This window comes from Fukomys damarensis, unplaced genomic scaffold (genome assembly GCF_012274545.1).
Source record: "Fukomys damarensis isolate Sample0158 unplaced genomic scaffold, DMR_v1.0_HiC HiC_scaffold_20, whole genome shotgun sequence".
NCBI lineage: Eukaryota > Metazoa > Chordata > Mammalia > Rodentia > Bathyergidae > Fukomys > Fukomys damarensis.
This window is the reverse complement of record NW_022900932.1, coordinates 19,052,439-19,066,697: the sequence shown is the minus strand read 5'-3', so window position 1 is coordinate 19,066,697 and position 14,259 is coordinate 19,052,439. Positions and strand designations below refer to the sequence as shown.

The window sequence follows — 14,259 nt, the reverse complement described above, 5'->3', positions numbered from 1 at the left end:
GCAGGTTGTGGCTTCCGACCGTGGCACCCCTCCTCGGAAGAAGGACCACGTCCTGCAGGTGACCATCCTGGATGTCAACGACAACCCTCCGGTGATAGAGAGCTCCTTTGGATACAATGTCAGCGTGAATGAGGTGAGGGCAGCCGGGGCCTCCAGCCTGACGTCCTCTGTGGACAGTGGCCGTGAGCTGACCACAGGGCAGATGTCTCAATGTCTGCCTGGCGCACTGGTCCCTAGACCTTGGCGTGGGCACTGTGACTCATTCATAGTCATGCCCAAAATGTGTAGCCTGGGTGCTGGAACTCAATGTTTTGCAGTGAAGGGGAAAAGGAGAGGAGTGAAAAGGAAAACAAGAGAATGTCATTTCCCGGGACAAGGAGCCAAGGGTCAGCCTGGAAGGCCACTTCTTAAATCAGTGAATGTATTAGCTGGTCCTGAGCTTGGGTCACTGGGACTGGCATCTCTGCCAGGCATTGCTGGGCATCACACCAAGTGGGATGTTCGGGAAAGCAGGGGTATAGGGCAGAGTCCCGCCTTGGCAAGGGGATGTGCATATGTTCCTTCCCTGAACCTCAGTTTTCTCATCTGTGAATGGGGCAGTGCCAAAACTGAATGCACGGTTCAGGGAGTTGTCACAGCAGGACCCAGCACATAGTCTGTGCCCACCTCTGCCATCCTTGTCTGTCATGTACCTCGTCACCCTCCAGTAGACAGGAGCAGGTACTAGACTGTGCCCCAGAGGCCTGGAATCCAGAGTGACCGCTCTTCTGCTTTCCTGCAGAACGTGGGCGGCGGCACTGCTGTGGTCCAGGTGAGAGCTACTGACCGTGACATCGGGATCAACAGCGTCCTGTCCTACTACATCACCGAGGGCAACGAGGACCTTACTTTCCGCATGGACCGCATCAGCGGTGAGATCGCCACACGGCCCGCCCCACCCGACCGCGAGCGCCAGGGTTTCTACCACCTGGTGGTCACCGTGGAGGACGAGGGCACCCCCACGCTGTCGGTGAGTGCCGGGGGGCACAGGTGGGGGGCGTGGGTGGGGCTGCCCCGCCAGCTGTGTGAGGGGACTGACAGGGGAGCAGAATCCCACACAGTGGATGATCTCTTCAGTCTACCCTTGTGGAGGCTGCCGCGTGAGGACTGGTTCACCCATGTGCTTAGCCACCCCAAGCTCCCTTCTTCAGTGCCCTTGCTGTGGGTGGGGTGGAGGCTGAGCCTGCTATGGAGCCAACCCATGAGGTGGTCCTCAGGGAAGGGCGCCTGCAGCCTCACATCGTGTTGGTGCAACACTGTTGCAACAGGTCAGACTTGGAAGGGACAAAGGTCCGTGTTTCAAGGGATGCCTGAATAAGTAGGAGCACTGCGAAGGCCTGAGGCCAAGTGTCTATAAGGGTGGGGTGGTGGCCGTGTGGCAGCCGAGTGGTGGCCCTGTAGGGCCTGGTGAGCAGTTTGAATTTTGAGTTGGAACGCAATGAGCTGGCTGTGTGTTGATGAGCCAGTCAGAACCTGTCAGAATCTGAGCTTTGTCACCTGCAAAAGGCAAATAGCATCTACCAGAGTCATTTGGGGGACCCCATTAGCTCATGTGTATGGATGTGTTCGGCAAACCATGAGGAGGAGGATGTATCAGCTGTCTGTTGTCGCCGTCATGCTGTGCTACAAACCACATGCTGCCCGGAAGTGTGAAACAATGCTCGTTGGTTTCTCTGGAATTCTGCAGATTGGCAGTGCAGGACAGGCTCAGCAGGGTGGTTCTTCTGGTCTTAGCTGGGCTTTCTCCTTGGTGACCGGAATGCCAACTGGTGATGTGCTTCTGGGGATCGGCTCACCATCATGGGAGGAGATGGGCAGCTCCTCCAGAAGGAGAGCTAGGAGGGGAGAGAATAAGGGGCACACAAGGCCTGCAGGTCCCTTCTGCAGCTTCCCTTGGCCAAAGCAAGTCACAAGGAAGCATTGATTCAGGACACGGTGAGTTAGACTAAGGTTTACAGGCCTAAGTGGTACAGAACTGCAGAGTGTGGGGAGAAGGGAGATAAAGGTCAGACACAGAATTGCAGCCTGGGGACCCTGGGGACCTCAATTCTAAGTGAAGCCTCAGCTGTGCCTCTTTCCACCCTAACAGGTGACCTGTGGGTGCCTCCCCTTGGTCATGACCCTGTGGTGGAAGGAGTTGCAGCAGCTTGGGCTGGGCTGTTTGACTAGGGTGTCCCTGGCAAGGGGTAGGAATTGGGCCAGTAACCCCAGGAACTCCACCCAGCCCGTTCTGAGAGTCCAGGAAATAGGACCAGCTCAGGCACCCCTGGGCATCTTCAGTCCCCAGGCTTCTGGTGTCACAGTTGATAAATTCAGCCCTCCACACCTAGCAGGCTAAGCGGGAACACATATAACTTTCCGGCACAGGGTAAGGCAGGAAGGGTATCATTTATGGTGGTGACATGGAGGGACCCGGTGTTGGCATATGCCTTCCACGGCTGCACCCACCTTCAGGGTGAGGGTGAATTGTCTCAGTCATTCATCCATCAGCACTTAGAGATGTGTTTGGCTACAAGTAACAGACACCTCATTATGGCACCACAAATCAGAATGTATTTTCTCACATCAGACCTCTGGAATGAATTACAAATACTGATGTCAGGCTTAGTGATGTCAGAGTTCATGTCTTATGGTTGTACGACAGCTGCTAGAGCTCCAGCCATCATATCAGCATTCACTCAAGGCAGGAAGGTGACAAAAAGACAAAGAGCTGTGCCAGTTACTTCTGTCCCTTCATCGGGAAAGTGAAAGATTTCCCAGAACCAAATTCCAGAGTTCTTCCGTGTCTAATTGGCAGTTGGGGGTCACACGGGCATGCTGCCTACATGGGAAGTTGGAAAAAATGAGGAATAGACTTGTCACAATTGGCTCATGACCCAGGGCCAGATGTATCCCAGCTCCCAACAAGAGAAAGACTCTGTTAGTGAGGAAGAGGGAACAGGAAATATTGGGGGGCCTCTGACAGCACTGTTGCACTGCTTCTCCCATCCAGATGTAGGTGCCCCAACACCCCAATCCTACCCTTACCCCTACAGCCTGGGCTCCCCAGGGAGGCAGACATCAGAACACATCTGTTCTAGGACCCTAAGGTGTGGAGACCACATCAGGCTTCGTTTTACCCCAGAAGAATGGGAGTTAGAGACAGACAAACCCATGCTGGCCATCCAGAAAGATGGGTTGTGGCCCAAAGAGGCCCTGAAAAATGTGGGGTTGGTCCCATAACTAGAGTTTCCAGCTACTGGCCAGATCCTCTGCTGAGCTCCCTCCTCACACCCAGAGCCTGCTGACCCAGGCCTCCCTCAGGCAGGGCTCAGGGCTTGGGGGAGGTGGGCAGCATCTGCCTGCCTCGCCTTGGTCATCCCAGCGCTGCTGCCTGAGGCCTGAACACCCTTCCGTGGGCAGGATGTGGGATGGGGCTCTGAGGCCGGTGCCTGGGAAAGCACACTGTGGCCTCCTGCGCTGCCTCAGACTGTAACACAAACTCCGAACTATAACACAAGCAAACAGCACTAGGGGCCAAAGTAAAGAGATTCCTAGAAGGAAGATGTTACTCACAAGGAATATGTCCTCTCCTTACTGTGCCCATGCTTCATCAGTGTGGAGAAAGAAAATCTCCATCATGTGAGTTTTGCAGGAGACACTTGAGTGAAAAACTATAATGGTCACTGGATGCAGTTTGAGGAAGCAACACTCAGCTCTTTTTTCCTTCCTTCCTTCATTCATTGACTCATTCATTCATTCAGCCAGCATTCCCCAGGCACCTGAGGCACTGGAGAGGCGAAGACATCCTGGTCCTGGTTGGACGAAGGGCAGCTGAGTGGGGCGGAGGCCATGAGGAGGTTCATGCAGGGGCCTCCAGGCCGATGGGGCACTGAGAGGGGCTGGGAAGGCTTCCTGGAGGAGGTGGCTCCTGGCTAAGTCTCGTCAGACTTGAGTAGGTGTAGGGCAGAAGCTGACAAGCAGGGGCCCAACAACCAGTACCTGCCTCCAAGGAACCCTGGACCCTTGAAGATTTGCTTTCCCTGGCCCAGTCTTCCCCTCTGGGCAGTGAACCCTTAGAGGTCATGTGCATCCTCAAGGAGCAGGAGGAGACCAGAGCTAGGGGTTTCCCTGCCACTGGGCAGACTTCTCTGGATGGGTGTGAGAGGAAGGAGGGTCCTAACCCCTCCTGAAGCAGCTGGAGCCACCAGGCCAGCTCATGGGAAGCTCCTGTGGTCTAATGGGGTGGGAGCACCATGCTGCCTGCACAGGTCTGTCTAGAGAAATCCCACAGGCCTGCACCTGTCCTCTCATTGCCGCCTGCAGTGACCCTCCTGGTTCCAAGCCGGCCCATGCCGGGCAGGACCAGCCCTCCTGGGGGACGGGGACACGCAAGAATCATTCATCTGTTCATTCAACACCAAGAAGGCCTGAGCTAGAGGCAGAGATGAGTCGGCCCCAGGTCTGCCACCCTGAGCCTGCAGGCTGGGGGGCTGGCATGGGGGTGGGGAGAGTTGACACTCTGATGTGACAGAGTACAGGGAGCTCAAAGCCAGGAGTCAGGGAGCCATCACTTACATCCTTATCTTGCAAGACGAAGCCTGAGATTCTGTGGCCAAGAGCTTCCCAAAGCCCAGAAAAATCCTGTAACTGAGCCCCCACCCACCCTCTATTTTTTCCTCTGGCTCCTCTGCCTACTTTCCTGAGAGCCGGACATTCCTGCAGATAGCCCAGGCTGTCTCCACCCTGCGTCACCCTAGCATGAACAGCTGGGCTGCAAGAGGCATCCGGGCCAGCTCCAGGCCTGCCACACAATGGTGCACAATGCCCCTGGCCAGGGGAAGTCACTGCACTGCTCCGGCCTTCTAGTGAGCTCCAAGCCAAGGCAGGATGCCTGGACCCAGCGCGAGGTGTAAGCGGTCATCAAGGAGGCCCCTGCGGGAGGAAGGGCTGGCCCAGGGAGGAAGGACATGGAGGCAGCAGGGAGGCCAGAGCTGGGCCTCTCTGCAGGGGCTGGGGAGGGAAGGAGGGCCTGACACAGCCTCCCTGCCACATGAATTGAAGCCAGTAGGAAATGCAGTCCCAGATAACATACGCTGGCTTCTCAGGCTGCCAGGGACCTGCAGAGGTCATCTGTCCAGGCAGAAGAAAAGAAAAGCTTCCACTACTCACTGCTGGTACACAGAGCCCCTGCGGCGGCCCTGTGATAGTCTGTGATCTGGGAACGTGGTCCTGGGCAGCTCACCTCCTGTCTTAGCACAGAGACCTTCTGCGTTGTTCAGCCTTCTCCTGCTGCTCTTCCAACCCTGCTTCCCCTGGCTTGAGCTCATAGTTTCCCTGCCTGTGTGCACATAGAGTAGCCGGCCTTCTCACCGGCATGGGCAACCCAGAGCCTTGCCCTTACCCTGCTTCCAGTAGGACATCCTGCAGCTACTTGGAAAATGCAGATGTCTCAGATGTCTCAGATGTCTGAGTTCCTCCATGCGACCCTGGGACTCACTGGTCCCTGAGGGCTTCTCCCTTCCCCATCCCTTGATGCAAGCAGGCAAGCAAGCAGGGTGTGTGGGCACCGTGCCAACCAGAAGTCTTGTGGCTTCCTGGCCACCCAACAGGGAGTGATACGGAAGGAGACAGCATTCGTGAGAAAGCTTAGGCTAGGCAGGGCACAAATAGGAACACTTTTGTGTGGAAGGAGGTGGAACCATGAATTTAAGGGCAGAGACTTATCTCTTGGGGCTATGGTGTGTGTGTGCTGCAAGGCCTTGCCAGGTCCTGACCTATAAATGTCATTCAGAGAAGGGAAGGGATACAGGCAGATGAGATGCAGGAGACCCAAGCATTAACCCCACCATTCACTTGTTTTGAAAAACACAGGTCCTTCAGAACCTTAGTTTCCCAAAGCATTAAATGGGGAAAATAAAGGCTCCGAGGATTGAGGGCAGGGTAACACAGGTGAAAGAGTTTTGGAAGCCATACTGAAAGACGTGGCACACATACCACAACTTCCTTTCCTATGCCCAAGGCAGGCATTGCTAGCTGATCTCAGAACTTTCTCACTAAGCCATATTAATACCTCAGAATTCCTCTCAGTCTATATTTCAGGAGGCCGTACCTGTAGGTGAGAATTGAGAAATAAAACAAAACATCTTTCCCCCTGGCTTATACAAGCTTTGGGCATCCCTGCCATAGAGGAGATCCCACCAGGCCAGAGAAAGCTCCTAGGAACCTGAGAAGGTGGTCCTTGGTCAGAAGCAGCCCCGGCTGCTGTGAGTCATCCAGGAACAGAGCCTTGGCCCCCTGGCTCAGCCCATCACCCAGTGGCTACAGATCAGTTATCAGCTCTACACCCAAGTCCAAAGGCCAGGCTAGTATCGAGTCCCATCCTCCCAGCCCCATCCTCCCAGAAGGGAGACACATTTGCTGGGGTCGGGGGAGAAGGGACCATGCAAAGCAGGCGTGTCCAGACAGCCATCTCTGTGGGCTGGGACAGCCGCTCACTGGGCCAAATCTTTTTTCAAGAAAGCTTTGCACCCAGCGTCCTGGCAGACACCCCAGTTCCTCTTTCGCCTATTGTGGTTCCCTGAGCAATTCTTAGCCCAGCCCCAGGCACAGCCGGGTCAGCTGATGAGGGCTCTGGCTAACACCCAGAAAGCCATCCTCCAGCAAGCAGGGCTCAGGTGCCCAGGATGGGGGCAGTGCTAGCCCCTCAGGAGCATCCTCTGAGGAAGGCCAGGGGTCCTGAGGCGCTGTATGCAGGGGAGTTCTAGCCAGGCAGGAGTGAGGGCAGTCCTAGGGCTGGTCTTTTTGAGATGCAGTCCTAGGGGTCCTACACACCCATCCTAGGGCCCATCACCATCAGGCAGGGGCAGCCTGACCATCAGCAGCCACCAGGGGCCCCAGGGTATGTCTCACAGCCACTGCTGGGCTGGCAAACCTCTCCCAGGGGAGCCTCCAGTCCCTGCCCCTCAGTTTCTCCCCAGGACACCTTAACTGGATGTGAATGTCCAGAGCTGTATAAGACAGTCCCAATTCCTGATTCCTGTTCTAACAATGAGTGAGTTCCTAAAAGGCACAGAGGTTCTTCCCAGGCCCACCGATAGGGCCAGGAAACCAGTACCTGTAGAGTCTCCCTGTTAAACAGCACACTTCCTCCCGGCCCCCTGGACTCCCCCTGCTCCCTTGGAAACTGCATGTTCATGCCCCTGACTCTGTCCCACATCCCTCAGCCCACAACCACCAGGGATGGCATCTCAGAGGCCCTGCCCCCCTGGGTGACATGGAGAGCTGTTCCAACGACCTGCCCTTTCCCAGCAGCAGCAAGGAGGGTGTCCATAAGGTAGCAGCAGGCAGGGCCCATGGTCATGGATGGAGAGGGAGCCTGGAGCTCGGAGTAAATTTCACTGAAAACAGGAAACCATAAAGCCCAAGATACATTCACTTGCAAGGGTCAGAGAAGAAAAGACTACAGGAGGAAGCAGGGCAGGAAGTGTGGTGGCTGTTCCGCCAGGGGCCACCTCCCTTCTCCACATGACATCAGCCAGGCTCAGGGTCTGACAGCCAAATTCATAGAAACAATCTCTGCATCTGAGGTCTGGGGCCACACCACCCTCCCCAGGGAATAGGTCACACTCCTGAGCTGGGGGACCAGAGGTGGTCTGTGGCTTGTCCTCGGACCCCAGGGTTGCACAATCCTGCCACAAAATAGGTGTCACCTCCTCACTCCTGCCCAGAGGGCCTCCACAAGCTGGGAGAACAGCTCACTCTGTCTGTGGCGCAGCATGAAGTATCTGTGGCAGCAGGTGGAGTACAAGAAGGGTCTCGGGGGACAAAGCAGGAGCCAGGGTTTTGTGTCGCTCCTGCCACAAGGTCTGTGCTTTTTCTCTGCTCAAGGGCCCCAGCCGCAGGCACAGCAGGTGCCCCTCTCCATGGCCTAGGCCCGTGGGCCTGACCTGGGGGTGTGGCTGTGCAGCCCCACGCCGCTCCCCTTTTCCACCCCTTTCCTCCAGCCCTGGGCATGGCAAGCTTCTCCCCCTGCATGCTAGTGCTGAGTCCTGGCCCACAGTCCTGCTTTTAGCCTCTGCAGAGTCCAAAGAGGCAGGTGGGCCATGCATGCCCACACTGGAACTATACTCTCCAGGGATGGAGGGGAATTACCCCACCTCCCCAGCCTCTACCCCAGTTCTGTCCCATGCTTTAAACCCTTCCATGGCAGTTCCACAAAGGGCTCCCCTTTATGAGATATAAAAGCAAACCCAGGTCACGCCCTGCCGGGGGAGACACCTGCAAGGGGAACAAATGCTTCTCTGTCCTGGTATCAGCCCCCCACATGGGGCACACTGAGGTGATAGCTGAACAGAAGCCCAAAGGTGTGTGGGGGGAGAGGGATTCCCTGGTCTCTGCAAAGAACAGCGATAGATCTGTTGCCTCCAACTCATTTGCCGGCTTGCACCTGTTGCCGATGTAGTTTTTAATAGCACCCCTTTTAGCACTCAGAAGTGTCCTAGAATGGACAAGACGTTATGCAGTCACCCTTGCTATTGCCCATGCTGAGCCCTGGAGCAGGTGCTATGGAAGGAGGAACCTCTCCTCTCACCTTCCCAGCAGGCCCCACCCACCTCCTCCGTGCCATCTGCAGTAGGTGGCACAATCTCTGGCCTGGCCTCAAGTTGCCCAAGATGCCAGTTGGCTCACAGTGGGCCATTGGGCCCACTCTGTACTTCCTGCTTCAGGGCCTCTGGCCACTGAACTCTGGGGACTGGAATGCAGGCAGCAGGAGCCCCAGATACATAACCTGTAGCAGAGCGTCAAAGACTGCTAGAGGGAGGCAGCTCGAGGAGCCCCCGTGGCCAGGGACAGGGCAGCCAGGCCAATCCCAATGGGGAGGAATCTCTCCACATCTAGTCCCATGTCTTATGCTTGGGAGAGTGGCACTGGGGGTCCTGCCCAGTGCCTTCCTTGTCCTCTCTGTGCTGCCAGGTCCCAAGACTCCTGTCCCAGGGTGAGAGGTTGCTGTAGAGCTGGAAATCTGGAGACTTCTTGGGCTAAAGGTCATTTGGCATCTGCAGCTGGCAAAGTTCTGGTCCTAAGGGGACTGAGCACCCCAGCATCCTTGGGGCAGGGGTGAGCGATCCAGCATCTTCTCCCTTCCCCCGTGTAGCATCCAAAAGGTAGAAAGTCCAGGCAGTGGGGCTAAAGCAGAGTCTGGGCTCAGAGCAGGAGCGTGGAGGCCAAACAAAGGCCGAGGCCAGGGAAGCCAGTCACAGGGCCGCCCGGCCAGCCTTGCCCACTGTCCCCCAAGCTGGCTTACATAACCTCAGAATGTGGGGAGTCGGGGACAGGCTCTGCAAAAGAAAGGAGAGGCAAAGTGAGCAGGGGGCCCTGCACCAAGAGTCTGTGCGGACTCCCTGAGGAGGATGCCCTGCAGACCTTGGGGTCGTGACCTTGCGGGTCAGGGTTGCAGAAATACCGCCCGGCCAGCCTTGCCCACTGTCCCCCAAGCTGGCTTACATAACCTCAGAATGTGGGGAGTCGGGGACAGGCTCTGCAAAAGAAAGGAGAGGCAAAGTGAGCAGGGGGCCCTGCACCAAGAGTCTGTGCGGACTCCCTGAGGAGGATGCCCTGCAGACCTTGGGGTCGTGACCTTGCGGGTCAGGGTTGCAGAAATACTCACCCAGGGATGGAAAAAAGACACACTCACCCAGGGATGGAAAGAAGACGTCCCCAGGCCCCGGAGGAGACAGAGGAGTGTTGGGCTCAGACAGCAGGTGCCGCCCAGACTCGGAAGGCTGTCGCTGGGCCATGTAGGTCAGAGGGGGCCTGGCCTTGGCCTCGGGCATCCCCTGGGGAAGTGCAGAGGCCTCAAAGCCAGGGTTTTCAATTCCCTGGGTGATGGCACTAGAGAAGCAGAACGGAGAGTCACGTGTGCTGCTGGGATGGAGTGAAGCTACCGCCCTCCGGTCTTGCCTCCCTCCCCTTTTCCCCTGCTGTCCCCTCATCCCAGGGGGCAAAGGTGTGAGCTGCACTCTGCCCCTAGGTGCTCAGGGGAGCTCGGGGCACCGGGGCAGATGCCAGCCCGGCTGCCTTTCCTCCCATGCTGTGACCATCAGCACACATCAGAGGCTCGCCCCGAACACCAGCCTCGGAAGCTTAGAGCCAAGGGTAATGACGTCAGGGGTGAGTGCCCTAGAGCTCTTTGAGCTGAGTGCCTGGGTTCTCTTCTCTTCCCACCTGAGAAGGGGCAACCTGGGAAGGACCCCTCAACTCAGATTCCAGCAGGATTGCTGGCGAAACTTGCTTTGACCTGGGTCTTAGAAATCTTCCTGTTCATACATACAGAGAAGCTCTGGACTCCTTGCTGCAGGACAGAGGCCGAGGTCTGAGTGTAGCTCATTTCTGAGCTCATTCCGCAGCCAGCTGCCAGCCCAGAGTAGAGAATCCACATTCCCCCACCCTCCCCGTGCCGGACCTGCTACCTGTGCTGGTGCCTTCCAGCATCTGCCCTCCTGCCTGGAGGTCCTGTGGGTGGAGCCGCCCCTCCAGCTGGGGCTGGGTTGCTGGGCCCCCTCTGAGTAGTTCAGTGCCTGCCCATCCTCACCCAGTGGCAAGTGCTAGGTGGCTGAACAGGGGCCCTGCTACACAGAAATATCCCCTGGCTGCTGCTGGGCCTGGCAGGTGTATCTCTGTGGGCCTTACCTGTCCATCCGCACCAGCTCCTGGGCACCTAGGGACAGACAGAGAAGCTGGTCACAGGAAGGAAGGTCCCCGAACCCTGCTAGCAGAGGCCTGTCGGGGAGCAGGAGCCCATCCAGCAGGCCCTGCCCAGATGGGGACTCCCCTGCTGGTGGCCGCTAGTGAGTGGCCTACTTTGTGAACAAATGAAATTCAACCTGTATTTTCCAAGTGCATGCAATAAGCCAACGGCAGCTCACACTTTCTCCCATGGCTCACATAACACAGGCAGACCCTTAGCATTTACAGTCAACCAAAGGCCAGGATCCTGAATTGCGAACTGTGGTTTCCTGTTTGGACCCTTGCCCAGTTCTGGACTTCAGCCATGACTTAAGGGTAGGGTTTCAAGGTCATTTCCTAGAGGGTTCTTTCTGCCCCGGCCTCCATCCTACCTAAAAGAGGTGACATCTCTCAAGGAGCCTTAGGGGACCGAGCTTAGGGGTCACTTCCCAGCTGTCCCATTCTTTCTGCTCATTCATGCTAGGGTGGCCTTGCCTCCCCCTTGGGGTTCCCCACCCCCCAAGCTGGCCACCAGCAGATGCAGGGGCCCCTAACTTCCCTCTTTCTTGCAGCTCTACGAGTCTTCCTCCTGCAGACCTTTCTCACTTTAAGGAGCTTCGATGCCAGCGCTGAGGGCAGATGGGGAAATGGGCTGGGGGGAGGCACTGTAAAGCACGAACTCAGGGAAGTTACACCCTGAGTTCCTGAAATCTATTAGAACTGTGGCTCCTGTTTACAGGGGCTGTTCCATGTCAGGCTTCATGTGCTGTGCAATGTGTGTTTGTTCATCTCAGCCTCTCCACCAAGGTCTTGGGTCCCACTTTGGAGCGAGAGAAACTGAGCCACAATCTAAAGTTGGAGAGAAGTCCAGGCCCAGCGTACTGCCTCCCTCCATGCCCCCAGCCCCTTCTTTTCCTTTTGCCCCAAGGGTGGCTCATTCCTGAGCATCTCTTCCAGGCCAGGACCCTAGCACCTTCCTGCCAGAGCACAGCTCACTCCTCCCTGTCTAGAGGTGCTTGGTGTGTGTGTGTGTGTGTGTGTGTGTGTGTGTGTGTGTGTGTGTGGTACTGAGATTGAACTCAGGACCTTCCACTTGCAAAGCAGGCAGCAGCACCACTGAGCTAAATCCCCAGCCCACCATACACCTCCCTGACCTGCCACCCACCCTACCCACCTCTGCCTGCACTCTGGGACTAGTGTTGGAGCTCTTTCTGGTCCCGAGCCCCAGGGGCAGCTGCTTCTCTAGAACCTGCTGGAGAGAGATGGCCCCAGGCTCCCCTCCCTCTTGGTTTTGCACATGGCGTCTTGCATTTCATGTCTGTCTCAAGTCTGAAATCAGATGATAATCTTTTATTCTTTTTAAATTCTCTTTGGGAGGAGGAGAGGGGACTGATCCCAAAAGCATTTTTGCAAGAAGATAAATGATTGTTCCCACTCTGTTACTGCACACACTGCATAAGGGGCAAGGGCTAGAGAAGTGACTGGTGGCTCCAGAACAGTATCACTCAGAGTTCCAGGGATACATGGAACTCAGGGCAAGGTGCACCCCTAATCGCACTGCACCACACACTCCCCTCAGTCCAATTCTGTATCTTCCTGGGGCAGACTGGCACCCTGGCAGCCAGCATGTAGTCTGAAGGTGTCCTGGTGCTGGAGTAGGACCCACCCCGCCCCCATGTCCTCAGGACACCCTCTAGGGTTCTTAGCCAGGGATTTCCCCTCTGGCTTTCCTTCCTCCGCCATCCCCCTTCCCCACAAGAGCCATTGGTTCAGTAGAACCAGGAAGGAGACAGAGGAGACACAGACACAGACACAGACACAGACACACACACACACACACACACGCACACGCACACGCACGCACGCACGCACATGCGCACACGGCATCCTCCACCCAGTAAGTGTTTGTTTTCCAGTTCCTGTTCCCTGTTCTGACCACATGATGAGGCAGTGCCGTGGTTTCCAATGAAGGGCACAGAAAGCACCTCTGACACTGGGAGCTGGGAATGAGGGGGTGGCAGCTCGTACTCTGCCAGCCTTTGAAGAGCAGCAGCTCCCGGCAACCTGGGTGTTAGGCCCCTGACTTCCTCTTCTGCTCTCACTCCAACACTTGTCCCCCTGCCACCTTCAGGACTCCTGTGGGTGGGCTGTGGGGTATGTGAGAGGAATTGGGCAGCTCTGAAAGCAAGAGGGAGGAGACTGCAAGCCCTGACGGACCCACTGTAGGGCTCTAGCCAGGGCCTCAGAGAGGTCAAGGAAATCAGGGGTGTTCAGGGGACAGCATCATCCCCTGCTTCCCCCACACAGCCAGGAAGAGGCCACCAGGGCACAGGGCTCTCACCCTCCTGCCCCGAGCAGACTCAGGCTTTCAGGCAGGGTTAGAGGAGGGGTACCATCATCCAGAAGGAGGGTGTAAAAGCCGTTTGTGGCTAGGATCTTGAAGCCTGGCTTCACCACTTATTTGCTGTATGGTTTCTTATTTTGTTTTTGTTTGTTTTGTTTTGTTTTGTTTTTTGAGACAGGGTCTCATTATGTAGTTCAAACCGGTCTTGAACTCACTGTGTGGCCCAGGCTGGCCTCAAACTTAGAGCAATCCTCCTGCCTCAGCCTCCCAAGTACTGGGATCACAGGCAGTTCCACCACGCTTGGCTGCTGTATGGTTTCTCAGGCAAGTTATAAAATGTCTCTGAGCCTCAGTGTACTCATCTGTAAAAGGGAATAATGGTGGAACCAAGTTCTGGGGGTTGTGCTGAGTTCTAAATGAGCAAATGCAGGTGATCATCTTAGCGTAGAGCCTGGCACGGTAGCCCCATCCGCTAGGGCCTGGAGGCCAGTGAACTATATAATTGTTGTTATACGGTGACACTGCATCCCCCAGACAGAGCGAGGGTGGGAAGCTGGCAGGCAGTTACACAACATTCATTTAGTTATTAGCTTGCTGATTTTAAAAAGGGGCTGAATGAAGTTATCTCCAAGACCCCCTCCTATTTCCAATATACCAAAAGTCATTTTTTAAAATTTTTATTTATTTATCTATTTTTGAGACAGCATCTCACTGTAGTTCATGCTAGCCTTGAACCCACTATGTATCCCAGACTGGCCTTGAATCCGCAGTGATCCTCCTGCATCAGCCTCCCAAATCTGCCATTTCAGACATGAGCCTTTGCACTTGTCCAAAAATCATGTTTTTGTCCCTGTCCTTGCTACTAATTACAAAACAAATGCACCCACACATGAAAGCAGGTCCCCAACGGATCTCTGAGGAGCAGCATTTCTATAAATCAATGTGAGTTATTCCTATCACAACATGTGATTAGTCATTAATTCAACAGGGACTTTTTCTTGATTAAGTGCCAAGCCAGCACTGCCTGGGAGCCAAAGTGGTTGGCAGGCACTAAGCCTGTTCTCACTCCTTGAAGGCAATGTAGGGAGCAGCAGAGATCCAGGGCCTGGGCAGAATGGGTTATACACACACACACACACACACACACACACACACACACACACACACAC

At 55.8% G+C, this 14,259-nt stretch overlaps 2 protein-coding genes across 9 annotated transcripts in view; one reads left to right on the top strand and one right to left on the bottom strand.

Moving 5' to 3' along the window:
- The window catches only part of Cdh23 (cadherin related 23), a 336,018-nt gene that overhangs the window by 270,154 nt on the left and 51,605 nt on the right, over positions 1-14,259 (top strand). For all 8 annotated transcript variants that reach the window (XM_010606319.3, XM_010606337.3, XM_010606311.3 and 5 more), the window contains 2 exons: positions 5-133; positions 782-1,009. In XM_010606319.3, the coding sequence (XP_010604621.1) occupies positions 5-133; positions 782-1,009 (357 nt within the window). The remainder of the gene's footprint in view (positions 1-4; positions 134-781; positions 1,010-14,259) is intronic.
- Vsir (V-set immunoregulatory receptor) overlaps positions 4,829-14,259 on the bottom strand; it is a 27,572-nt gene continuing 18,141 nt past the window's right edge. Inside the window, exons 5-8 of the mRNA XM_033766573.1 lie at positions 10,711-10,738; positions 9,716-9,912; positions 9,497-9,559; positions 4,829-9,296 (exon numbers count right to left, since the gene is read on the bottom strand). Coding sequence (XP_033622464.1) covers positions 9,522-9,559; positions 9,716-9,912; positions 10,711-10,738 — 263 coding nt within the window. The 3' untranslated portion in view covers positions 4,829-9,296; positions 9,497-9,521. The remainder of the gene's footprint in view (positions 9,297-9,496; positions 9,560-9,715; positions 9,913-10,710; positions 10,739-14,259) is intronic.